The following is a 27,088-nucleotide window of genomic DNA, read 5'->3' as shown; positions in this document are numbered from 1 at the left end:
AGACGCGACTCTCCGCCTCTTTTCATTTCTTTTTCGACACGCTCGCCGCGAAACAAAACAAGACCAACAAAATAAAAAATACCCCAAATATTTTTGAAAAAAAAATGTAGAATATCCAATCCGAATCTTTACTTGAGAAATGGTGGTCAATATTTCAAATCTAAAACCCCAGTGGAGATGAGAAGAAAAGAATAAAGGAGGAACAAAGTATAAATGGGGGGTTGAATTATTAACTCGAAAATTTCTATGAAAAGAAATAGAATTAAAAAAAAAAAAGAGCTGAGACAAGTCAGCGGGCAATCGAACGGGTTCGAGAGCGCCCCGATTCCGCGTTATTCACGACCGACCACAAATGGGACGGAGATATGCTGGGGGGACTTCTTTTGTTGTGTCGTTGAATTAATCAGCAGAAATCTGCTTTTCTTGGGGTTCTGGTGGTTGTGTCTATCCATTTTTTTCTCCTTCAATTCTCCCCTCAACTTACAGTTGATTAATTTCAATAATAAAAAAAATAATAAAAAATAAAAAAGACACGAAATCAACAGACGGACGATCCTTCTGAGAAACGAAGGGGGGGGGGGGGGTTACACACAGTGTCGATGATGTGAAACACTGTTCAAAGCAGGGGAACTCGTATAATTGACCTTTTGGGAAGGAAAAGAAAGGAACAATAACGTCGATGTAATTAACCCCAAAGTTGATGGCCATGGCAGAGAACTGCGGACACGGTCAACACACGACCAGAGTCACAAAGGAATAAAAAATACAACAACAACAAAAAAAACGGATCGATTTTTCTTTTTGTTTTGTTTTCAACAATAAAATCGAATGGTGTTCCCCCGTAGCGCGCAGTCGCGCATTCACATTTTTCATTTTCATTTTTTCCCCTTTTTTTTGTTCACCATCGTCTTCCCAGTTTCTTCGACTATTATTGCGTACACACAAAAGCTTATCCCCCCTCCCTCCAACAACAACAACACAAAAAAAAAATGTGTGTTGTTGTTGTTGTTGTGTGCCACTCTTGGATCAGTGGTCCAGGGCGCTCTCATCTTTGCACGGGCACAACACTTTTGGGTACTGAGCGCCGAGTCATCGCCAGCCGGTTGAGCAGCGGGGGAATGAGGCGTGCGGGACAACACGTAGGTACATATAGAGGAAGACTCTCGGGTCCCCATCTCTTCTTTCCTTTTTCCAGAGTCTCTCCTGTGTCTCTTGATCCCAACAACAACAATAGAAAATGAAACTGTATAAATATATACTACGTAGTAGCATAGTCGCGTCTACCTCTCGCAAGACGATTGGACGGTCCCTTCTATTGGATGGCCGTGTGTATAAATAGCGGGGAATAGGCTGGGCGCTTCTTATCTTTTCTTTTTGTTGTTGTTGTTCCTTTTTCTCCTAAAATGTCTTTTGACGAGGAAGGAGATAATCGCCAAATCCAATCGAGCGTGCCTTTCAATCGGGTCCAAATCACCTTGAAATGAGTTTGTATTGGTCGAGGCATTGAATTATTATTTTGGAAAATTTCGGCCATCTCATCATCATTGCGTTGCGCAGGGACGCGGCGGCCTATTGTCGTATGTATCTCCGTCGCAAGAAACAAACCAAGGGAAATGCTCGTTAATGCTTCCCTCTAACCCCCTCCCACCTTTTTTATTTATTTTTCTTACACGTCCGAAAACCGCCATCACCTCTCCACTTGAGGTGAAATAACGATGGTCGTGTCGAAGCAGAAAATGGCGCTACAGCCCATCGCCTTCATTTATCAATCCGTGTTTTCAAAATATGGTACACATAATACTACAAAACAATTGGAAACAATAAAGCTGCCGATGGCAGAAAAATAACCATCTCGAATTTGTTTCATCTTTTTTCATTTTTTACGAATTTTTTTGTTCTTTTTTTCTTTCTTTTTTTGTATTGGTCACTGCTCGTTGGTCAGGTGATGAATTCTCTTTTGACCAGGTCCTTGACGCACGATCAATTACCTTTCATGAACCTCAAGCGGTCAAGCCTCCCTCCCACTCTTTTCGCCCTCTCTCAGCACTTCTTCTCTTTTGAAAAAAATAAAAAAAAATACCTTTTGTGAAACGACACAACAAACCGAGAGCTTATACACATTCTATTGCGAGCTCCTTTTCTTTCTTCCTTTTCTTGTCCTTCCTTTCAAAAACCATTTATTATTATTTATTACACGTAGTAGAATGTTTATCATCGGCGGGAGACAGGAAGGTGTTCAATAGCGCGTCTTTTCTCTCTCTCTCTCTCTCTCTTTTGCGCCCAACACAAACGAAACAAATCGGACAAAAATCGAGAGTCGACTGATATAGCAACTTAGACAAGAAGCTCTCCGGATGATATTCACGGTCAATGAAGTGTAGAAGTTGCGATCTCCTTTTGTCTAAACTATTGTACACCTGAGATGGAGAAAATGTTCCATTGGGGAATTTGACGTTTTGTGTTTCGGGCACAACAAACCGGTCAAGAATTCATCGACATCGAGTCAGCAGCTGAAGTGGTGGAGGACAATAGAATCGACATCGTTTCCTGTAGCAAGCGAGCGCTTTTTTAGTGGCTGTATAGGCCTCTCAATGGGAACCACTATTAATTAGTCCAATCACAAATTTTTCAAAAATCGATCGACTTCATTAATGGAGAGAAATTTCCCTCCATTACTGTAAGCCGGAAAAAAGAGAAAAAAACAAGAAACGAGAAGGTGCCGGTGTGGTGGCTAGTCCTTCGTGGTAAAAAAAAATGTTCTCGTTGCACTTTACTTGAAGTGTTAAATTTGAAAAATATTTCCGAATTTGATTGTTCATCCATAAAGTTGTGAGGTAAAAAACAAGCCTGATCTGCAGTCGTTCTACCAATCACTTAGTTAATGAACCCTAACTGAGTCAACAATATAGGGCAAGAGAAAACGGGAGAAAACAATCCTAGTCAACCGCCTAGCTCAAGAATAAACCTACTCCGTACTATGTATATTGATTTATGATAACCGTCATCAAATAGTCAAAAAGGGAAGATTAGAGAAAAAATTTTCCTACCTTTATGCCTGGGAAATACGGCCAGGCATCCACAAGTGCTCCAGCCGCAGAAAAGTTGGAATCCACCAGGCGGGATAGAAAAAAAGGGGGTCCTCGTGAATACACCCACACTCACATGGGCGTACACGAGGACATTTTAAAGAAAGGGGGAGAAGAGATCCGTAACTCGGATTGGTAGTTTCTCCAATGGGATGCTGTTTATCTGAATAATAGACAACAAAAATGGGTCACGAAAAATATTTACAGAAACATCAAGGAAGTAAAAGTTAAAACTGAGACAGTGGGTAAACCCTAATTGTTAATAAACAGGAGAATTTAAGGTTTATATGTAATACACTGCATGGGTGCAAAGTCATGCACCATTAAAATATCATAGCAGGTCACAGGTTAATAAAAGTAAAGAAAATCATTACCCAAGTGTGATACTGAGATTGTTGCTGTGGTCAATAGCAGCACATGCAAAACTTGCAGAACTTTGTGCTGTGATGGCTGGCTCTGGTCTCAAATCTGTATCTGCAAAAAGGAAAAGGTTACATAGAGCAAACTAATTGCCATTACACGATAAATACTATTCAGGAACTTACACAAATTTGGAACAGTTTTCTCTTCTAGATAAGCTCCCATAGTCATTCTGTTTGTATTCTTAGTTTCATTTATCTGCTGTAAACAGCAGTGTATTTAAAAGTTAGGTAAGAGTTACTCTGTAAAAAGCCACTACCAGAGTTCACACGACGATTACATTTTTTAAATGTTAATTCTTGTGTTATTTTTCGTGCAGCCACGTCTCCCACGAATGATTGTTTGGTCCACCATAGTCATGCCATAGATATAGTTAATTAGTTATCAATATCCTTCACTAATCACTAATCAGAAAACACCTTGCACCTCTTTTTCGAAACTTGTTAACATAACGAAGCAGACGACACCATCTTCTAATTGGGTTAACATATCGATAGATTAATAAAGTTTTATAATAAGTTTTCTCACTCGTGTTCGACATCTCCAGAACGAATCGAGATTATTAGTTATCTAGTAGTTCGTCTCATCAGGTTACACATTCAAGATAAAAGTAGAAATTTGCAAGAAAACCCACCGATGATTATTACTTAAGACCGAAACCGCCACAATAAGACCTTCCAACAGGTCCTCTTGAAAACCAAGAGGGAATAACCTGTATTAGTATTGCGACGAAAATAGTGGTGTACTTATTATACCGGTTAGATTGGCCCCCCTTATTTGTAGTGCGCGCTGGCGTGTGATGAGGCAACTCATGGGTATATTAACACCGGGTATACGTTCGCATAACAGTCAAGCCATACACAATGTAAACGTATACCCTGTATTTTTGCCCATTAGACTGAATGCAGGCTATCGTCTGCATATTCAGCGTCGAGCAAAACAGACAGAGATGAAGGATGCGAATTTTTCAACTGGTGTGAAAGGAAAATCCAGTGAAAATGAATAAGAACAACTGGACAGGTCCGATCGCCTTAATGAATCGACATTCTCCTGAAGCTTACAAGCGGAAAAAACCCAAAAAAAAAACGAATGTGTATAATAATATTAGGGGCCTTAATGATCTTTTGCTCGCCGAAAGTGTAAAATAAAAGAACCAAAGTCAACTCAATCCAAAAAAAAAAATATAAAGAAATAAATTCCCTATGCACTTTTGAATCGAACCAGAAAGGAAATTTAAAAAAAAAGAAAAAGAAGAAGAACCAAATTAAAAAAAAAAAAAAAAAAAAAACGAAAACTTTTGTAATCGCATCCCATTTATTTTGTTAAAGACCCCGCTGCGATCCAATCGCGTCGGGGCGAGCCGGCTTGCTCAATAATCCGGTCGCCAGGGGGGCCTTCAACACAGCAGCAACAGCAGCAGATAGAAAGAAAGAAGCGAAACAAAAAGAAGCGATGCAGCTAGCAGCAGCAGTCGCTGAGCTAGCGCTCCCATTCGTATGAGCTCGTGACAAATCGTCCACCTGTCCAGTCCAGTCCACTCCGAAGGGGGAAAAATACATAACTATCCGAGAGAGAGAGAGAGAGAATCTTCTCCGTGCCCGATCCATCACATCCATCTTGTGTGGAAAATGCGCTTGGTAGAGAAGAAAACGGCAACATGTGTTGCCGTTCGACTTCACTCTTTTCTTATAGCTTCGTCTTCTTCTTCTTCTTCTTCTTCTTCTTCTTCTTCTTTAAATAAAGATTATCTTTTCCCATCAGACATGTAAATGCGCAACACTATACGCCGAGGCCCTGGCCCTATATATAGTGTTATAGTCAATAGGGCCGGCTAATGAGTAAACACTTTTTATGGATCCCCCGCTCGCTCGATAAAACTCGGACGCCGCGTCCCGACCAGCCCTTATTATTGCCGTCGCAATACTTCATATAATGGCTAGACTATATACCACCAGTCGGCCAGCAGCCAGGCCGCTGTCTGCTGTGTGTGTGTGTGTGTATAGCCGTTTATTTGAGCGTGTTTGTCTGAGCTGTGTATGTATCTATACACTGCAGCACACACGTATAGAAATCAAGTCAAACTGCTGACGCCTCTCTTAGCTCATCAACATTTCCCACGCTTTAATTCGTTTTCCCTTTTGGACTGGCGCTTGGACAGCACAGCGACCGACACACACACACACACATCAAGTGATGGACGTTATAGTCGACTCTTTTCTTTCTCTTTTTCTATCCTTCTTTCCAAATCCACCGATGCGAAATGATGTACAATTCATTGGACACTCTTGACATGGCCCCTCGTGTCATCCGCCGGCGCTCAGCCAACAACGCGGGTCTGAGCTGCGACACACAACGTATGTAAATGCAGAGCCGCTTGTTTAAAAAAATGAAATTACTGGGGGGAACAAACGGATGAATGAAAGGATAGAAATAAAAAAGAAAAAAAGATAGAAAATCAAAAGAAAAGGGAAGAATGCCAATGATGACGGGAAGGCATACCAAATGAGATCCGCTTCAGACTATTTAATGTCAACTGTTCTACTCTCTGATGTTCTACGCTAGGGTTCCCCTTGTCCTATACCAAAGAGTCATGGACGGGTTCAAAGTTCTTCTTCTTCTTTAGCTCATCCTTTCACGAAGGAGCCTATGCTGTCTTCTCCCGTTGTCTTGGCTGGACGCTGCTGCTGCTGCTGTTGCCTTTGAGAATATGCGCGCCCGTTCCGTCGATCGATGGAACGTGACCAGAGTCAGCAAAACGGGCCCCGGCCAGCGTCGCTATCCAACACAGACGGGGGATAGCTGGTCGCTTCAGACGCGTTCGGAGCTAGATAGTCCTGGCTTCTATTCTTTCTCCCGCGACTGCCCCTGTGTATTATTACACGTACGACAGATGGCTGCTGGTGATATCTATACGATTTCGTGACAGAGTCCATAGTAGTATCCTAGTTAGTAGCCATCCCTCGTATGCCAATCAAAGTCGAGTGAACAATTGAACATATATAACGTCAGCAGAAGGCAGCCAAAAAATCAAAAGACTTCAAAGTTTCGACTCGGGCGGGGGAGGTATGCTTTTGTCGGGACTCGCAATCACGTACATATATAGAGGACTATTAGAGATTTGTGCGTGCCATCCGTCATCGCTGGATGGGTTCGGACGACACGGGAAAAATGTGGCAAGACTCGACGAATCGAGTTTTATTGTGATGTTTTACATTGCCTACATTGTTGGGGCGTTTTGGGGGCATTCGATTCATTTTTGTCGAGAAATTCTTCATTTCCTTTTCATCGTCTAAATCCTGTATTTAACTTCATTGAAAGAATGAGGAGGTGAAAGGGGGGGAAGGGGAGGAGGAGGTGGATGGAAAACACAAAATGACTGGAGACACGAACGAATGCGGATACAACTGCTGTGCGAGTGTGTGCTGTGTGTGTTTTGGTAGTCATAATAATAAGTCGATCATTCACGGCGAATATTTCGCCGAATTGGCTGCCGCATGGCTCGGCTTGCATTATGATTCATTGTCTGTTAAACATATGGCCAAAAAGGAGGACGGACAAAACCAAAAAAAAATCATACAACAAAAAAAGGCATACACAACTAAACAAGAAAATAAAAAAAGAAATCGTGAGAGATTTAGAAAAATAAGAAGGAAGCTCGCGTCTCTCGAGCCGTTTAAGCCGACGCTGCCTCCCCGGGAAAATGTGTGGGCGTTTGCAAACAAACAGGAGATTAAACCCACACTGCACAGTGCACACACCTATGGATATTATAAATATACAGACCATGAAATTAAAAATAGTACGAAAAGAGAAGAAGAAGAAGAAGAATCAAACAACATTTACTATATAAAGGTGGACGCGCGCTGCGACTTTGACATGCCCAATTATGGGCGGGAAATTCAAAAAAAAAGAAAAAAGAAGAAAATGGAAAGAAAAAGAAAAAATCAACGACATTCTATTTTTATTATTTTTATGATTATTTTTTTGTTTGTTTGAAAGGAGAAGTTTATAAGGCGCTCGTCGTCGGGTCGGGTCGGTCGGTCAGTTGGAAACTCTCCGAGGCCAGAAAGTCATGTCGGACATTCTGCGCTGTCATGAGGAGAGAAGCTCAAGCTGACGGATTCCTTCCCATCAGTTTTGTGCTACTGGATTTATCTTTTCCCAAATAAAAATTTTAAAAAGTGAGCTGAGAAGGGGGGAGAGGGAGACCGACGGACGGACCGGGTCCGATGATGACCAGCAGCCAAAGGGAGCACAAGAGCCGTCATCAAAAACAGCTGAGCTTTTGGGCCCGACACACACACACGTAAGCATTAATCATCGGCCGGATACTGTTGTTGTTGCTCCTTCTCTTGACGGCGAAGAGGTGCTCCTGGTCTTTTTCAGATCGAGGGCCTCCTCTTGTTGCCCTTCTTCTCCTCCTCCTTCTAGGCGGTGCTGATGACTGCTGACGACGCTAATGTCACTCTCTTGCTCACTGTCGCTGCAATTGCCGTCGTCGTCGCTATGATCGTCATCGTCGCCCGTCGTCGAGTAATAGTCGCCATCATGAAAGCGGGTCAATTCATTTGTGGTGGAGTCGGCGGATGTCTCTTCCGGCGGCGGCGGCTGCGGCCGCTGCAGCGGCGAACAACTGCTGCGCCTGCTGGTGCTGGTTGGCGATCCAGCTCGGATGGAGACGGGCGTAGGCCGCCGCTGCCCACGGATGCCAAAGAGTTGGTGCTGCGCTACTGGTTGGTGGTGGCGGTGGTGGTGGATGCTGGGCGGATGCTGGCGGCTCCTGCTCGGAGTTACTCTCACCGGCAGACTGTCCTCCTCCTCCTCCTCCTCCGGTTGATGAGGCGGATGCTGCTGCTGGCTGTTGTTGGCTGTTTGGCCCGGTTGGCCCGACTCCAGCGGCCCCGCCGACGACGACCCTGGCGGATGCTGCGATGGCTGGAGCAGGTTCATCCGCTGGTGGCGTCTCCATTTGGCTCGTCTGTTAGAAAACCAAACCTGGTTAGAGAATATAGCCATTTTAGTCCCCACGGTCTTTCATCAAACTCAAATGTTCTGTCTCTCTCTCTTTCTTTTTCTTAGATATTTTTCTCTTTTTTCTTTTTGTCTTTTGTTTCTACTCAACAATTCCAGGCCAAGCGAAAACGTTCGCTGGCCGGCATTGGTAGTTCATCATCCGTCAACATGATTTGCTTAGCAAGTTGAACGAGAGAGACTCTAGCTTACGTTGTGTACATACTGGTATACTGGCATGTAACATAGCATGCCAGCAGCAGCAGCAGCAGGAGAGAAAACACACACACACAACACATGATGGTATACAGGTATTTGACACAGCTTTTTACATGTATACTATGGCGGGCTACGTTTTTTTGGGGGATCAGATGATGACTCTGGGGGGCTCGGCATTTCACAACGCGTTCCACAAAAAGTTCCCTGGCTCTTTTTTGTTCATCTATTTCTTGTTTCTTTTTTAGCGACGACGTGACTACTGTAATACTACTGTACATACCCTTGGCCGGCAGCACATTTCATTCCAACATCGGAATTGTCATTGCGTCAAATGCTCGGTCGCTCGCTATTTTGTTTTCGTTTCATTTCTTATTTCCTCGTTTTTCCCGTTTGAACTCAAAATCAAAAAAAGAAACGACGACGCATGTCAAATCACTCAAACGGGAAGAATCTTAACAGTTTGAATGCTATGCGAACGGTATGCTGCGAGCATAGCTCAGCAGTCGAATCTCTCATGTCGATAATTCTCTTTTCTCTCCCTAGCTTCATTCTCTGTATGTACATATATATTGCCGAGCTACTAAAACTCTAATGGACTGCGCACCACCTGTTTGTTTTTAGCACGCTCTTTCGTTCACTCTCTCTCCGTTCGTTATCCAGTCGGTGTTGCGGGAAACCCAAAAAATAGAATAAAACAACAGCCAAACTGATTGTCCAGCAGAAAAGAACTGGCAGTATTAGAATATACCGTCTATACTACCTTGATGAACAATATAAGCGGGGGGGGAAACAAACTAAACAAATGAGACAGAATGAAAGGTGAGAAATGAAGAGAGAGCGGACGAGATCCTTGAACCAGTCAAGAATTATTAAGGAACGAAATAGAAAAGCAGCTCGGCGAAACCCGAACGAGCGAGTTGAAGGCAATACTACTGCTACTCGACTACTATCCTACTATATAATGTCTAATAACTGGGGCTCTCTTGTCGTATAGTTTCTGTATTTGGGAGTTGATCGCCTATTATATATACGTCGTCTTCGGCCAGAGCGCGGCGCTCTTTTTCTCTCTCTATCGGCAAAACATTGGTATCTATGTTCTTTTCTTTTCGACAAATAAAACTTATTCATAAACGAAAGGCAGCAGACGAGAAATGGGTGTAAGAGAGCTGGGCTAGTATAGTATATTTTGGCTGAATGTTGTTTTAGTTTTTTTCCCCCTATAGCTTTTGAGCGTTGGTTGTTATTTTCTCCGCTCTCTTGTGTGTGTCCGTGTCTCCCATAATAGCATAGCCGACGGCTCCACTTGGCTTCTTTATTTTTTTTCTGACTCCTAATTCGAACTAACGACACAGGTGTGTGTGTGTGTGGTGGAAATCACAATGCGCAACCGTTGCGTATACACATACATATATACATATCGAAAGCTGTTAAGTACTATATACGTAGAGCAATCTATTAAAGCTGCTGACCCATGCTCGAGTTATTTCGCTGACGTATAGATGTCGACAACCAATCCACCAGAACTGGATATAACCCACGTCTCTTGATTGTTTTATTTTATTTTATTTTCTCCTCTCTCGCTCACTCGGGCGACCATTTCGTCTATAAAAGTCATCAATCTCTTTGGCTTCGTTCAAGTTGTAACGCCCCGCGATCTGTCCACGGACAGGTTCTTTTACATATACAATTATAGCAGGCAGCTATATAGCGCGCCGTATAAGTAGCACAGCACGCATGCTGGACGAGTTGGCATTATATAGCTCGAACAACATTATTCGCTGATATACAAGCGCTGGTCGGTGTTGGACTGGTGGACTGGTGGTGTGTGTTTGATTATCCCATCGGTTCGTTCAAATCACTCATTCGTTGCCGCTGCAAGACTTTTCTCTTCTTTTGCCATCGCGATAACGCTGGCTGGACGTTCAGAGTGGAAAATACCAACTTTTTTCAAAATGGGGGAAAACAAAAAGTAACCACGGCCAAAAAAATGCCCGAAATAGACGAGAGTTTGAAATACCCGCGGGGAATTCAAAAAAAGCGCCAAGCTAATTCGAGATCGGTTGGGTAACAATGTCCCATGTTTATAAATCTATACTCGACTTCTTTATAAGAAGATGACATGATTTATAACGTCACATAAACATACAGGGAGGGGGGAAAAAGTCAAATGTTGCCAACTGACCTGGACTCGAGCTTCGGAGAGTTGCGTCTGACTGGCCAGACGTTCGCGCGTCGCCACGCAGGGGTAGTGAGTTTTCTCGAATTCGCGTTCGAGTTCTCGCAGCTGGCCGGTGCTGAAAGTCGTGCGATTCCGGCGGAATTTCCCCTGCTGCTGCTGGTGGTGGCTGGCCGCAGCGTCCGCGTGTTGTTGCTGCTGTTGCAACAGCTGAGATTGCGACGGGTGATGAGAAGCGGAGAAGGAGGAGCCGCGGCCGGGATGGTGAGCGGACGACGGAGGTGGCGTCACGCTGTCCGCCCGCACCGACGAATCTTCCGCACCGGCATCGGCCGAGTGCTGACGCAGAGGACTGCGACTACGACTGCGGCTGAAACTGCGGCTGCGGCTTTCGCTGGGGCTGCGACTGCGGCGATGACCACCGTAGGCCGAATCTAAATTGGATTCAATTCATTTGAAATGGAAATAGATTAGACGTTGTATTTTCTGCTATAGGCCTAGGGCAACTGGAATTGAAATGGATGGATTACCGTGAGATGATCGACGGGCTCGATGAGATCCCGTCGGCGAAACGGATCCCTGGACGGAATCGGCAGCCGATCCTTGCGGAGTGGCGCCGGATTCTCTGGCGGCGGCAGCAGCGGCGGCGGCGGCTGCGGCGAAAGCGGCAAATCCGGGCGGAAGGGAACCGAGCCCCTGGTGATGTTGGTGATGGTGAAGCTGATGATGGTGATGAGGATGGATGGGCGAAGCTTGCGGACTGATGCTCTCACTGCTGCTGCCGTGCGGATGCTGAGGTCGGTGAGGGCTGCTGGCAGCTGCCGGTGGCGTCGTGAGGGCCGGCGGAAGCGAATGGGAAACCGACGGCGGAGTCAATCCAGCACTCGACGGTCCCCAGTGGTGATGATGGAGCGGAGTGGCCCAGGGAAAAGGATACGGCGGTCCCGGCACTCCGCCAGCACCGGCAGCCGCGGCCGAAACAGCCGAATAGAGGCCGTAACCGGCGGCTCGGGCGAATTCGGCCGCTGCTCGTTCGGCCGCCCGATTCCGCAAGATGCGGTTAATACTCGAAACGCTAGGCGCGGTCCCGTTAGTGCACACACCTTTAATTTTCGAAACAAAAATCAAATTGAATGCGGATCGTTAGTAAAACAAATCTTTGATCGACACAAAACATTTCTATCTTCCCTTCGATGGAAACATTGGGGTTCGGCACACAAATGACCTTTTAGGCCTATAATCAGCTTGCAACAATCGCCTCCCCCCCCCCCCCCCAACGTGAACGGCCGGCCCGAAAGAAATCGCTCATTACATTCAGAGAGAATTAGGACAGCGTGTCAAAGCATTTAAAGCTGGTGGGCCATCAGACGAAAAAGAAAATCGTTGCAAGACCTTCGCCATTAGCGAGGGGGAAAAACGCTTGGCTGGACAAAAATCATCAACGGAGGAAGGTTAGATGATGGTGCAAGGGGGGGCCCCAAAACGAAGCCCGGTCGGCAGTGCAGGGAGAGAACAATAGAGTTTAATTAGACGGACGCAACATGCGCAGCAGCACAAGTCCGCGTTCGCTTTTCCAAATTTTTAGTTGTTGTTGTTGTTGTTGTGGCTGTGTGTGTATAGGCTCCTCATCAGGTGCTCGCTCATGATTCCCCAGCCCTAATTAACGCCCTTTGATCACGTTTTTTTGAACAAACCCGAGCAACACACACACACACACACAGCAGGTCTATACAGCCGATGAGACTTTCTCCGCGTCACTTGTCCTTTGGACAGCCAACAGCAAATAAAAACGCTTGGTTTAATGCTCATTGTTTTGCGCACACGAACCAAATCAGTTCAGCGAAAGAATTCAAAACACACGGGACATATAAACGAAGCCACTAAACGACAAGCTCACAGTTGGAAATCAAATCAATATTTGGCGGGGGGCAGCCAGCAACGTCGGAAATTTGGTCATTTTTTTTTTGGTTTTTTTGGTTTTCTGTTTACCTTCAGAGATGAGCCGCTCGCGGATTTCCCAGGCGAAGATGGTCGGGTTCTCGCGTTTGTACTGCTCGATCTTGGAGACGACGGTGGGGGTTGCCACTTTGGGCTTGGAGCCTCCGATGATACCCGACGGGCGGGCGCCCATGACGCCGCCGTGACCTGCCGGCCCGGACGAGGCCGACGCTGCGGCCAACAGTTTGGAGACGGCGGAAGAGGAGAGACCGCCGGCTGCGGCGCTGCCGATGGCCGCCGCCGGAAGATGATGATGATGCTGCTGCTGCTGGGTGTGGTGGTGGTGGTGTTGCTGGGCTTGGTGGTGGTGGGCGGCGGCGGCGGCTGCGGCCGCCAGAAACTGCTGGTGATGTCCGGCCAGATCGTAAGCCGGTCGGATGAGACCGGACGAGTAGCGCGACAAGTCGAGGAGCCTCTGGTGGTGGGCGGCCGCCGTCGACGCCGTCAATCCGGTTGGCAAACCAGAAGGCGCCGAGGCATACAAGTCGCGTAAATTGACCATCGGAGCTGAAAACAAACGGAATTTCGGTCGTCGTGATTATCAAGAGATCTCGTGATGGTTTAGATACGTAGCACTATACGACGTCGAGGTCGAAAACAAGTTACTGGTTTTCCAACATCTGCTGCTCTACAACTAACTCATTATTAAACCTCATGAAGCAACAGTTAGATCGTATAAGCAAAGTGCCAACAAGTGACCCGATGATTTTCCCGTCTTTTGTGTGACGTGGTGCGCCCAGCACAGCACCGATTGATCTGAATATATTTCTCGTTCGTGTTCTGTCAAACTGATTAGAATCGGTGCGCTCACAATGTTGTCGCATCGAGTCAACTAGACAACTGATGCCATCGCTCTCCAAGGTGATCACGTCTATTTTGTCAACAAAAAACTAAACAAAAAAGAAGAAAAAACAAAAACCAGTCGCCAGTCGGCAAACTCAGCTGGGCTTTGTGTTACGAGCCGGAATAAATAGGTATGTATACACAACCGGCTTCGACGTGGAAAATTTAAATTTTTAGCACGAAGTCTTTAAATTCTTTTGTGCGAATAGCATTGGTAATCATGTCTTGTTTTACCGGCGGTACTAGGCATTTTTTTGGCTCGAACAAATACCAATCAATGTCAGAAATTCTTTGAGATGTTTTTTTTATTTCTTACCCGATGCACCGACTGGATGGAGGTGGCGCGGATGGTGATGCGGATGAGCCGGGAGCGGAAGAGAAGAACTGCCGGTCGAAGCGGGAAGATCCGTCATTTTCCACACGGCGGAGGCTGAAGCTGCCGGAGTGGTGGATGCTGCGATCAGCGCACTGTCTGTCACTAGCATTCTATTCGGCTGACTCAGCACGGGATGGATGCTGTTGGCGGAGGCGGACGCCGGAACCGAGTCGGGCGAAGAAACCGGAACCGATAACGATCCGATTCTGCTGATTGCTGATGATGGCCAACTTTCAACTCGCGTTGATTGACCCGAACTGTTGAAGCCTTCCACCTTCGTGTCGAACAGTTGAACCATTCACTCTTGCAAACAACAACAACAACAACAACCGAAATCAATTGGTCTAAAAACAATTCGAAAATTTATTTTTTTGTAAAAGTCATCAATCGATGAAGATGAAGCACTGGTCTACAAGTCAAAGATGTTTGACGAGAAAATATTGAAACGAGTCGATCGGCGAGTACAGTCTGAGCGAGTCGAATTTGCTTTGACAAACAATTCAAAATCGAAAGATGACAAAAATGAAGAAGCAAATAACGGTGATGCGAGCGCTACGAGCACAAGTGGACGTGTGAGCCGGATCGCCCCACTCGCCTCCTCTTTTGAGTGTGTGACCCGGCTCGCTGCTGCCTACCTGGCAAAATAGGTACCTACCTACCTACCTATAGTGTGTAGCAGCAGCAGCAGAGCCAGCGGGAGATAGCTCTAGCCCACCTCGCCGCCCACCATCTCCGCCTCCCATTTTTATTGTCAAACACAGGTAGGTTCTCCTATTCCCCCCCCCCTTCTTTTTACAACACATACTGTAAGAGAGAGAGAGAGAGAAAGGGGAGACAACCAGGTGAGCATCAGGTCCGTGGACGAGGATATAGCTATATGTTGTAGCTGTATGGGCTGGACAAAACGCCCGAACCAAACAACAAGAACTGCCTCCACACGGCGCGCGTGAGTCTCTTTCCTTTTTTTCATCTAACCTTCGACGGCGGCTCTCCAACCTCTTTCTGTCGATCGGCCACCATCCCGTCCACCATTTCCATAAATAATTGGCGTGCAAAAAAAAAAATTATTAAAATTTAAAAAAAAGGCAAATTCTCGTCGATTTTGATTCGTTCGTATTTTCTATTCCGGGGGGCGGATTACAAAATGAATCGAGTGACACAACGGAAATCGAGCGCAAAAATATACGTGAACAATTTAACAAAAGGAAAAAAAAATAAAAATAAAAAACTTGTTTCGGTTTCGGTGTCGGTGTCCCTGCGAACCCAAAACTCCGCCCCTTTTTGCTTTACCTTTTTCATTCGACTGTGCACCCGCCTTCCTTTTTCCCCTCTCATCCTTCCTCCTTGCCCATCTCTATCCACCTTCCTCCCCCCGTCGTCATTTTTCCACCTGCTGCTTACACACGAAACATATACAGGGACCGCGCGGATCATCCATCATCATCCGTATTTAGCCACGCTATATGTACACACACACTACACAAAACGCGCTAACACGGATTTCGACGTTGAACTGACAAATTAAATGAACACACAGAGGAACCCCGGTTACTTTTTTTTTTTACCTGGAAAAGTATATAAACAGTCCACCACTTTTTTCCAGCCCGCACGGTATAATAACATAGCGGAAAAAAAGGGAAGTGATGACCAACCAATTTGCTAACTGCAAATCTGTGGTAACAAAAACAGAAAAAATAAAATAAAAACGGACCGAACTATGGGCTGAAAAATGGCCAATTTTTTTGGTTTTGTTTTGTTCTTTTGTTGTTTGAAATGTTTCCCCATTTGGTTTTGACGATTCAAACGAAAGTGACACGCCAGGTGATGACGAGGACGACACAGCAGCAGCTGCGGATATCATCACGCGTGATCAACACAGGCGAGCAACAGCCAGCAGCACACGCCGTCCGCGCGCTCGCAGGTGATCTTCTTTGGATACATCCTCCATTTTATTCTGCCATCTCTTAACGACATTTGAGAGGATAGAAGAAGAAGGCCCAGAATGTCTTTCTATTATAAAATGTATATAATAATATTAAGTGGCGGCGCTGCTGCTGCTGAGACACATCGGTCCACCAAACCGATTTTTCTTCTTCTATTTTTTTTTTAATTTTAATCATTTTGATACACCACAACGCAACATCTGTTGAATCGAGTTTGGGGAATATATATAACCAGGTGATTTCCTCCTCCTACCGGCCGGTCGTTGCTTGGACTGTGTGTCCCACTGTTATCCACCGAGTAATGTCTTATGTGAATGTGTAGTCTGTTTTCGTTATTCCCTTCATCAAAAGGAGAGAGAGAAATGAGAAGGAAGATAAACTTTTCGAGATAAATGGAAGAAAGTTGTGTCGCGCGTGTTGTTTCACCGGGCCGTTTTACTTCTATAGGAGACGAAGAAGCGCAGGTGAATGTTCGAAGAAAAGACAAGAAGAAAACCATTTGACGTTTTCAGGGCAGCTGCTCGCCGGCCACCGCTTCGTTGTATCTATATAGTGACGTCACATCACACACACACACAGGTTCATCATCATTGTTTTTTCCTATTATGTACATTTCGCATGATGGAATATATGGATGGGGTCCCCTCATATCTTATTCGGTCTACTATGCCCGCCTCCTGATGGGCACAGCGCAGCTCTTTTTTCTTGGACATATTACATATTCGCAGGTGATGATACTCTGGCATGCAACCGCCTATTTTTCTTTTTCTTGTGTTTTTGTTGTCTTCCAGCTCTTATTTCGATACATCTGCTCGCTGTGTCGTGTCTTCTCTCTCTTCTCTCTCGTTTTTCTGGTTGATAGATCATAAAGATGACCATCGCCAGCAGCGGTCAGATCGGTCGGTCGGTTGCTGCTGGTCCACTTCATTATTATTTTAGAAAACGGCGCGCGGCTCTCTAGCTATATTCGTCGTCTTGTATATAACAAAAGGACGGAGATGACCATCAGCAGCTGTGCCCGGTTACATATATAGTGTCTCTCGTTCGAGAAGAAGAATAAAGAGGTGTGCTGCGCTTCAAACAATTGACGGTCCATCAGCATTCAGCAGAAAGAAAGAAAGAAAGAAAGAAAGAAAAAAGGGGGAAAAAATAAGAGCGTCTTGACTTGACGTGACTGATTTATGGAAACCGACTCTATTACAAGTTATACTACTTATATATAGGCCATATAATTCCAACGTTAAGAAATTGCCTCGGACATTGTTCGCAGGTCCCATCTACTACTACCTGAGTTCTTCACCTGTTCCATCTCCTGGGAGCGCGTGTCTATATATCTGCGGTGTATATACTACTCCAATTACACAGGTTTATCCCACAACGTTTAGAAGCCCATCGTCAAGAGTCGAACCATTCTTTTTTTCCTGATGATGGCTCGATTGTTAAGGTCATCATTCTTCCGTGCCAACATGGCAATAACAATTGTGATCATTTCGGCAATCGGCCCGCCCTGTGACAAACCAATCAATAGGCAAAAAGGGAAACGCCAATCTCTTGCTGTGATGGAAATTCGCCCACTGCAAAGTTCCCAAAAAAGGAGCCGTTTGTGTGTTTTGATTTGAGCCATAAATTAAGTCAGGAGCTAATGACCACCCTCTCGTTTGCCTGAGCACAAGGGACGAGAGAGTCTCGCAGATGATCAAGATCGACTCAACTGAGCGCTCGACCATTACAGCACTGATAGACACACACGCTCACCGTAAATACTACTCGACCAGACAGAAAAGAGAAGTTATAAGGAAGAAAATGTTACAACCGAAATGGAGCTGTGGAAGAAGAAAAAACGGGGGGGAAAAGAGAAAAAAAAGTCGACATAGATAAGAAGCTTGACGATTCCATCAGCAGCGAGAGCTATATAGACCCTGGCTGTATATGTATAATATCGTGATATGGTTTCTACATGGCAAAGCCAGAAGCTTCTAAGTCGTAATTCACCAGCTCTTTTCTTTTTCCCTCAATGTGTTTGTCTCTCTTTTGGGCCAGAGAAAAAAGGAAAAACCTTCTTCTTCTTCTTCTTCTTTCAACTTCGACTGATTCCGCGCGCTTGCCCACCAGCCACAGCAGTTGCGTTGCGCCGCGACGACTCTGAAAGCCCATAAAACATTCCTCGCGCCAGAGCGGCTCTCTATAGCCATACTGGTTGCTTCTTTTTCTTCTCAGAGAGAGAGAAAGATTAGGTCTGACGATATACTTAACCATCTCCCAAGGTGCTTAGACGTGCGCGCGCTCAACTACTCTTTTTCCCCTTCGAAAGACCATATAACCCTCTTCTCTTCCAGCCTCCTACTCCCCCGTCTATATCCGTGTACATATAGATATATGTATATAGGCTATATAGCAGGCCAGCACTAAGAAAGAGAAGAAAAAAAAAGTTGTCGTTCGACTTATCTAGTCTTTATCTTCGACTTCTACTCTTTTTTTTCTTCTTCTTCTTCTTAACTTCTTTTTCTTGCCTTGTGATATGTCGGAGGCTGGTCGAAGACGAGGACCTGTGTGACGTCTTCATCCAAAGCAGAAGAAGAAGAAGAAAAGAAAACTGTTAACGACCGGTGAAGTTTATCGAGCTCATCGGTTACAACTGCAGCAGCAGCTCGCGGGGAATGATTCAAGAAATAAGAAGAGGATAGCGCATAGTAGAAATAGAGAGACTGTATATGTTCTGGGACGCATTTCGTCTCGCTGCAAGTCACCGCAAATGGATTTTCCACGTCCAGATCTTTTTTTCTCGAGCTTTCGGAAAATATCGAAGAGAGACAAATATTTCCCCCTCCGTGATATTAAACTACGCCAATGAAGAGTGGAACAACACACAACACCAACAGTTAAAATTTCAAGAAAAAAGGGGGAAACAAAAATAAGGACTAGATATAGACAGGCAGAAAACGAAGACATCACAGAATTGCTGGTGGGAGAGAAAAAAAAGGGTATTATAGCACTAAGACGGACTTGATGTAATAACCGGTCGGCAGAGATTTTTGTCTCTTTTTTTTTGTTGCTTCCCTGTGTGGTTTGGCTGCCCTTTTGTGCTTGTGCTTTCTGAAGACTCTATCGGTTTTATATTTTCATTTTATTTTCGGGCCAGGGGGGTATAGAGTAGTAAGTATAGTAGGAGGGACAAACTATACATTTTTCGGGCCGATTTTTACGATGACAACTGTGATGCTGCTGCCGCCGATGCCTCTATCTTCTTCTTCTCTCTTTTCTCCAGCATCAGGTTCACTCTGGAGGAAGAAGAAGAAAAGAAAAGAAAAGAGATAAAAAGACGAAGTGAAAGAGTGAAAGCACAGAATTTATTGCGACCGCTCGTTGACGTTTCCCCCCAATGCGCTGCTGATGAGCTCAGCTGATTGTCCAATGCCAAATGCCCATAGTGGCGAAGCGGAACGATCGGTTCCTCACCAGAGATTCTCCCACGACATCAGCAGAGACCCTCAACCGTCTCCCCGCGCATCCCTCAAATAACGACATCGTTGACCCCCCCCGAAAATATAAAAAAGGGGGAAAAAAAACAAAACATCGAACCTTGGCATGAGTCCATTTGAGATACGAATGTCATCATCATCTATACACAGGAATTTGACCAAATCACTTTTTGACTATTAGTTGTTTGGCTTCTCGGAGAATAATAATAATAAAAAAATAAACCCAGGGAAATGATTATGGATTTCAACTGCTGTATAATACTAAAACAAGTTCTTCTTCTTGAGATGTGTGCTGGCGGATATATACTCGCTCCTGTGTGTGTACAACATTAGACAAACGCCATCAAAAAAGTTATTTTTATTCAAGGTGGAAAATGAAAAGAAAAAATGGAGGAAACGGTTGAGAAACTCCGGGATAAAAAACAACATTTATATAGGAGACTGGATGGGCATTTTAGATTGGATGGCCGGATCGTGACGATAACTGAAATGGCGTTTGTGTTCGCCTCGATCCGCTCGGCCGATGTTGAATAGGAGGAGGGCGTCGCGACGGCTGGTGCCGCTCGACTGCCATTGGCTGCGCTCGGCCCTCCGTTGGATGAACGCCAGCCAATCTCCTGGCCGAAAGGCACCGCAGCACACACACACTTCACTCTAATACGCACCGTCCGGGTCTGGGTACGGCTCAAAAAGATATATATCTTTCCCAATTGACTGCTGGAAAAAGGGAAACTGGATGGAAATTAGAATGGAAGTTAAAAAAGAGAAATAAGAGTTGGGTGGTGGTATAGAAGCTCATAGGCCACCGCATCGCATGCGGCATTTTATCTGCACACACAATATAACAGCAGCGCCACTTCCGCTCATTATGTGAAATGTCTGCATAATAGATATATATATATTATGTAGTCGCATTTCTATATTATGTGTATAGAGACTAGCTTCACCCCTCGTCTTTAGAGCGCACCTCCCTTCCTGTCCAATTATACTCAAACCTATTTCGAATAAATACAAAAAAAAACCTTTTCAAGTTGCGTCATCGTCGTTCCCGTAAAAACCATAAAATTAAACGATTTCCTTTGATTCAATAGAGACCAAGTAAAACATTTACACGCCCAATTATTTCTCACCAAACAGAATTTTATTATGCGTCGCGATTGAGACTTTTGGGGACTTTTTCGATTATTTAAAAGCAGCGGTCGGCATGTCGACGTGATCCGCCGGTTTTCCCCGAATTGTGTGAAATATTAGATAAGGACATTTCTTTCCAGACACGAAAACCAAATTCCGATTGGCATTTCGTTTGTTTCCATAATTTTTTGTTGTGTCGGTTGAATGGGGCGAAAATTACGACACCGGAAAAGACGACGCCTTTTGATAAATTACACTATACCTACAGAAATAATAATAATAATAGGAGCTATATAAGTATAATTTGTTAAACTGTCATGGCGAATCAAAAGAATTTTGAGTTTGAAAAAAATTCCCTCCAACACCGCGACAGACAGACAAAACCAACGACTGTAAAAATAAGAGAATAAAAAGACGGAAGTAGAGTGATCCCATCAGCAGCAGCTAGACAAGGGCGGGCGATTCGAAAACTGCTTTGTGTTGTGTGTCGCTGTCTTATATTATTCGTGGAATAAAAAATAAATAAAATGAAAACATTCTGCCGCAGCAGTTGTGTTTATAATATCGTTTGGCGTCTATTATTATTTGGTTCCGTATTTCTGGAACCGCTTTAGCTGCATACGAGATATCTATCCATGACATCACATCACGCGATACTAGATAGAATATCTATCTGGAAACTCTTTGCTGCTTCGCCCTTCATTATATTCACGTAACGGCGGCCGACGAGTACATTCGACTGTATATTAGATTAACCTAAAACGAAATGCATATTATAGCCATAAGGCCTCGTAATAGAATGTCTAATCTAATATTAGACCCAACTTAATAAAAAAAAAACGGACGATAACATGCGCGACACAATTTCAATGGCGGAGAGAGAGAGAAACAAATTATGATGAATGCGCACTTGATGTCGTATGGGGAAATTTATTTTTTTTTCTTTCCAGGGCATTAAGCTTTCTGAGCACATCGTCTCGTATCATGCGACCACATCCAGGACAAATACACACACACATTTTTATACTGACTCGATGTTTTGATTCAATGAGAGAAGCAGCAGGAGCATCTGCTGCGCTGTTTGCCAACGCTTATAGGCTACACACTTGTGCGGATGCTCATACTCGTACCTCTCTCTCTCTAAAAACCACTTGTTATATTTGTATATAAGAGACAGCACGTTATATTACATCTCTCCCCCCTCTCTTTTATTTTCTTTCTAATGCATTCATTTCACGTGTGTGTGTTGTGGAAATGTGCTGTGCGGACGACCAAGAGGGGACTTTTTGAAGACCGTGAAAATTTTAAATGTCGCCCATATTCCATTCCGAGTCATCTAACTGCTTCTCTTGTATATTCTCCTTCGGCTCCGTTTCGTCCATCCATCATCACGTCTCGGACGGCTGGATGGCGTATGTACATAGTAGCACAGGGGGGATGCGACGAGAGTGTCAGCTGGGCGCTTCCTTTTTCTAAACCCGCGTCTCTTACTCGGCTGCTGGATATACGCGCGCGGTCCAGGTGAGCACAGGAGCAACGGCAAGTCAGCGACCCACGGAAAACTTGACTTTTTTTTATGTTACGTATTCAACGTCCGTTTATTCTATAAATTTCCAAAGGCAGAAGAAATCCAATCCAAAAAATTCAGAATTGAATTGATCAGAATCTCAAAAGAATCAGACGAAAAATAAGATCAGCTGCTGCATCAACTTTGTTTTCTCGAATTTCCCTTTTTTTCATTATCATGACCATATTCACGCACCGGCATATGCACGCGCTCACGTAATAGACGGATGGAAGAGGTGTGCGCTCGAGTCTTCGAGTGCGAAATCAAGATGGCTGACCGGCTGAGTCTCTCCAATGCTAATTCAGTTGCTTATCAGCCGGCCGCATCTCTTCTCTATAGCTCCAACCTCTCCAGGTAAGCCCCTTAAAGAGTATACACATATGTATGTATATATATATACCTTACCTATATATACTATCCATCCTAATAGAGCTCGATTGCTCCTAACGCTGACTTTCTTATCTCACGGCTATATAAAGGCCCAGCAGCGGATATAATCACGGCAGTCCATCTTATTCTTCTTCTTCTTATATCCTCCTCCTTCTTCTTCCCAGTTTCTTTTATATTTTCTATATCTTCAAAAATAAAAAGAAAAGAAAAAAGGTTAACGCGAACTCGATGACACGAGTTTTTTTTTAAATTTTATTTCCCCCCCTCTTCTCCTCATTCCCCCCGCTGAGACTGTGGAACGATAATGCACCTCCGAAAAAAAAAATCAAGAAAGGGCCCCCACAACAATGGAAAAGCCCGTACCGAAAACAGAGTAATCCGACGATGTTATTTTCTCTCTATCTCTCTGCGTAGGAAAAATGTGTGTGCCGTGTCCTTATAATACACAACAATAGAACACACAGACCAACCACAGCAAGGAGGGAGCATCATCAACACCGGACCGGTGTAGTATAATATAGATAGACGGCCGGCCATCATCTTTTTTCAGTATACGTGTGTCGTGATTGTTAAAGCGCTGCTGCCTCCTACCGTATATTTAACTTGTCGCCACATCAACTTGCTGACACCGCCCCATCGCACACAGCACCGGCCTGATTGTGCGCTTTGGCCAGCAGCTCATCACAGTGTACACACACACTTCTATATAGGAGAGATCGGCTTTTTCTGGTCTGTATTGTTGGCCGCAGATGATGAGCGCTAGAATATGAAAATACACAAATAAGAACTTTTTCTTTCTTTTCTTTTTTTCGAGAGGTGTCATCGCATGTGTAGGATAGCCCTGTGTGCCATTGTGTGTTTAGAGATGCTGAAGAGAGAAACGTTACCAAAAAATAAGAATTGAATTATACTTCGGGCGGTCCGCGCGCGTTCAAAAGGTGTGTGCGCGTGTATATAACTAGACCGAGCGCAAGTTGACGTGTTTCACTGTGCGTGTATAAATTCTGTTTGCGCATAGTTCTTTATGTATTCAGATGATGACGACGTACTATTTTTAAAAAGTCGACTCTCTCTCTTTCTCTGCTCATTTACACTTTTGATTAGTTCAAACATATAGGGACAACGCCAGTGTATATAATATGTATCTAATATAATAAGGAGCTATTGGCGGCGCGGATGGCCGCGAGACCCAGCTGTAAAAATGAGAGGATATAATGGAATGATGCAACGTCTCTTTCTCTCATCCGTTTGATAAGACTATCATCATCATCGGCAGATGATTTCGAAGAGGGGGAAACTCCAAAGTTTGAAAGCCGCGCGCTCGTCGTCGCTGCAACTGCGTGGAAATTGAGAGAATGCCGAACGCGCGGACTTTTACACTTTGAAAGAAGAAAAGAATTGAAAAAGTAAAGAAAGAATAGGCAAAAGAAGAATGAAAAGGCCGCTATTACAGCTGTCAATAACAAGGCGACCAGAAAAAGTAAAAGAATAAGAGCATCAGCCTTGCACTAAACTCTCAACCCAAAAGGGAAAGAAGAGAGGAGGTGTTGATGGCAGCTAGAGGCGACATAGCCGCTCGCCACCTCGATAGATATACTAAACCACCGCATCAAAAGAGCGGCGAAAAAATAAAAATAAAATGTATATTCTTCCACACACATTATATATCCCTCCTATAGCTCCATCCGCTGCATGTGGATGGTCACCCACCAGTTACCAAGTCAAAAGAGAGGCTCTCGATTGGCTTCAATAGGATTTTATTTTCTCTCCTAAATACTCTTCGCGGCTCGCGGGTCCGTGTAATGGAAGCAGCAACGGGGGCGGAGTGGAGCGACGGACAGCTCCAGCATCAGCCAAAAAGGAGAGAGAGAGAGGAGGCGGGAATTGTTCGTCTTGAACAAAATATGAAATCAAAGAATTCTTTTTTTTCTTTATTTTTTGATTTCCAGCCGAGTCATACACCTTTGCTGGACTTTCTCATCGCGCGTCGAGCCCTTTTATCATCTCCACTCTGATGCGCCCCGTTTGAGAAGTCGACGAATCTCCCAGATAGATATAGTAGATGGATATACATACACACATACAGCGGGGTTCTCTTTTGTTCATCCATCTATACACACACATCGGAGAGAGTGGAGGGGGTCTCTCTCTTCACACACACACATACAGCAGCAAGTACCAATTTTCCGCTGCATTGCATTCCTGGATGGCTGATGCCTTTTCCCCCCTCTACGGTGTATATACTATACACAGTGTGTTAAGCATTTATTCCGGAATGGACACATTTCACCTGACTTTTGCTGGGTCGTCTTATTGTAATAGTTGGGACCTTTTTATTTTGTCTTTCTTCTCCTTCAATTCAGGACTTTTCTTTTGACTGGACGACTAGATATCACGGCTCAACTTGTGGACCCTTATTCCTTTAGACTCTGTTTTCACAGTAATATTTCCCATCAACGTCACCAGCACTATATAGGCCTATACAAGAAGGTGTCATTATGGATTATTATTGACAGCTGGTGGTGACCCAGCCGTTCATAGTGAATATGCCTTCATGTTCAAATCCATTGATCCGCACTTCACACCATCCTCGCCGAGTCAAATGCGAATATGATCACCGTACACAGTTCACATGATTCTCTTTTTTTTTTTCCATTTGGCTGTTATATTATGCTCTATAGAGAGCCGGCAGCTATACATAAGATATAGCCTACACAATACGTTGCTATATAGTGCCGTGTAGGACTCTATGGTGGTGCTAATATTCTGAGGTGGACTTTTTAATCTGACTTTTGATTGATGTTGCCACATCAACAGTTGGGAATCTCTCTCTTTGTGCGAGACAAAAGGTAAATAATTTGAGAAACGACGACGAACGGCCGTTTGTTTAGTCTCTCTCTTTCTCTTCTAAATTCGTTAATGTTATCTCCTCTTTTCTTCTATAAAAACAGAAGAGAAAGAAGAAAAAAAGAAATAGCCGAGACGATATGTATAGTAACTGGCGTGGCCGGGTCCCGATGTCGGACATGTTTACGACTTTTGTCTTGATATATTTCATTAAGAACGCTGCGCGTCCGTTGATGATGATGATGCCCCGGTAATGAAGACATTATCACACATGCTGTGGCGCGCGGTCGTCTTCGGCGAGCGCCCAGCACACATCAGAGAATAACGCAGAGTAATCATCTCTCTCTCTCATTCTTGATGCTGCTGCTGCATAGACGAGCGGGGCAGCGTGCTGCTGGAGCTAAGAGATGATGCGAGTTCATCATCATCTCACATCAGCATGGCTGCCGCCGCCGCGCCCACAGGCGATTTTATCTACTACACTATAAGTCGAGAGATTAAAAAATAAAAAGAAAAGAATCTAAGAAGCTCGAAAAAGAAAAGAAGATCGAGAGAGAAAGAGCCCATATACTCCCATACACACCGGGAGATGAGTTACACTGTTATTATTAGTATAGTATAGCCTATACTGGCAGTTATAAGAGTAGACATCGGTGGCCAAAGCAAACTCATTAAGAATATAACGCGGACAGGCAGCAGGAGGAGCCGTCGTATAGTGTTGGATCTGCTGGACGCAATACTATTCTGATGCTCTCCGCCGTACCTCTCGGTCCTCCTATATATATCCACCCCACCGCCGCCGACTTTTACAACACCGCGCACCGCGCCGACTCATCTTCTAAATATGTGTCCCACCTGGTGTTTTATTTACTTAATTTTTCTTGTCTTCTTTATTTTTTTTTCTTCCCCCCACGTTTTTGTTTTTCTCCTCTTCTTCTTCTCTCCTACTGCCGAATCTTCTTCCTCAATTTTCTTATATTCCACGGGGGAAGAAAGAAAAGAATGTCTAGATTAGCATCATTTTTACGAGCACCTTCTAGACTTCTAAACGCTCGACAACAGAGTCTAGATGTATATAGTACGTTCCGTGCATCAACTACCGACCAAATCGTCTCTTGAGCTAATTCCTCCTCTTCGTTCCAACCCATATCCGCCAGTGTAACATCATCAAATCTTACCAATGCTGCTGGAGATTTAAATAAGCTTCGGAAATCACCAATCAAAATTCAGTTCCAATGCGGTTCTAGTTTCACAAAAAGCTATTCGATTTTCGTAGCTTGATATATGCACGTTTGAAATCGAACGAGAAGGCGCCTACATCATCATAATATTGCCTTAATAATTCGGGGCTCAAAACTGTCAAATGCCCACCGCGCATAATCGTCGTCTGTCCCGTCTCCTCACGGCTGTTAACTCTCGACTCCCATCACCATTTATACATTTCTTTCCCCTTTTCTTTTCTTGTTTCCTTTTTTATTTTTTAATGACGAGTCGAAAACGATAACTCGACAGGTGACTAGTTGCTGCTGCTGCTGTGGACGACGCGATCTGTTCCTCGTCGTCGTCTACATTTATATAGAGAGAGAGGACGCGATATCAAAGA

At 44.4% G+C, this 27,088-nt stretch overlaps 1 protein-coding gene across 2 annotated transcripts; it reads right to left on the bottom strand.

The window, feature by feature from the left end:
* Positions 1-6,794: 6,794 nt before the first annotated feature.
* LOC124312070 (paired box protein Pax-6-like) lies at positions 6,795-15,543 on the bottom strand. Of its 2 annotated transcripts, none has more exons than XM_046776517.1 (5): positions 14,069-15,542; positions 12,901-13,416; positions 11,442-12,014; positions 10,918-11,345; positions 6,795-8,501 (listed from the first exon to the last, which is right to left on the bottom strand). In XM_046776517.1, the coding sequence occupies exons 1-5, from the start codon at positions 14,424-14,426 to the stop codon at positions 7,824-7,826; spliced, it is 2,553 nt and encodes an 850-aa protein (XP_046632473.1). In that variant the 5' UTR covers positions 14,427-15,542; the 3' UTR covers positions 6,795-7,823. The 2 variants fall into 2 exon arrangements, with proteins under 2 accessions (XP_046632473.1, XP_046632474.1); XM_046776518.1 differs by having other exon boundaries at positions 7,931-8,484; positions 14,069-15,543.
* Positions 15,544-27,088: the final 11,545 nt, after the last annotated feature.

Source organism: Daphnia pulicaria, chromosome 8, assembly GCF_021234035.1.
Source record: "Daphnia pulicaria isolate SC F1-1A chromosome 8, SC_F0-13Bv2, whole genome shotgun sequence".
Taxonomy (NCBI): Eukaryota; Metazoa; Arthropoda; class Branchiopoda; order Diplostraca; family Daphniidae; genus Daphnia; species Daphnia pulicaria.
The sequence above is the reverse complement of the archived record's forward strand: the minus strand, read 5'-3'. Positions and strand labels throughout refer to the sequence as shown.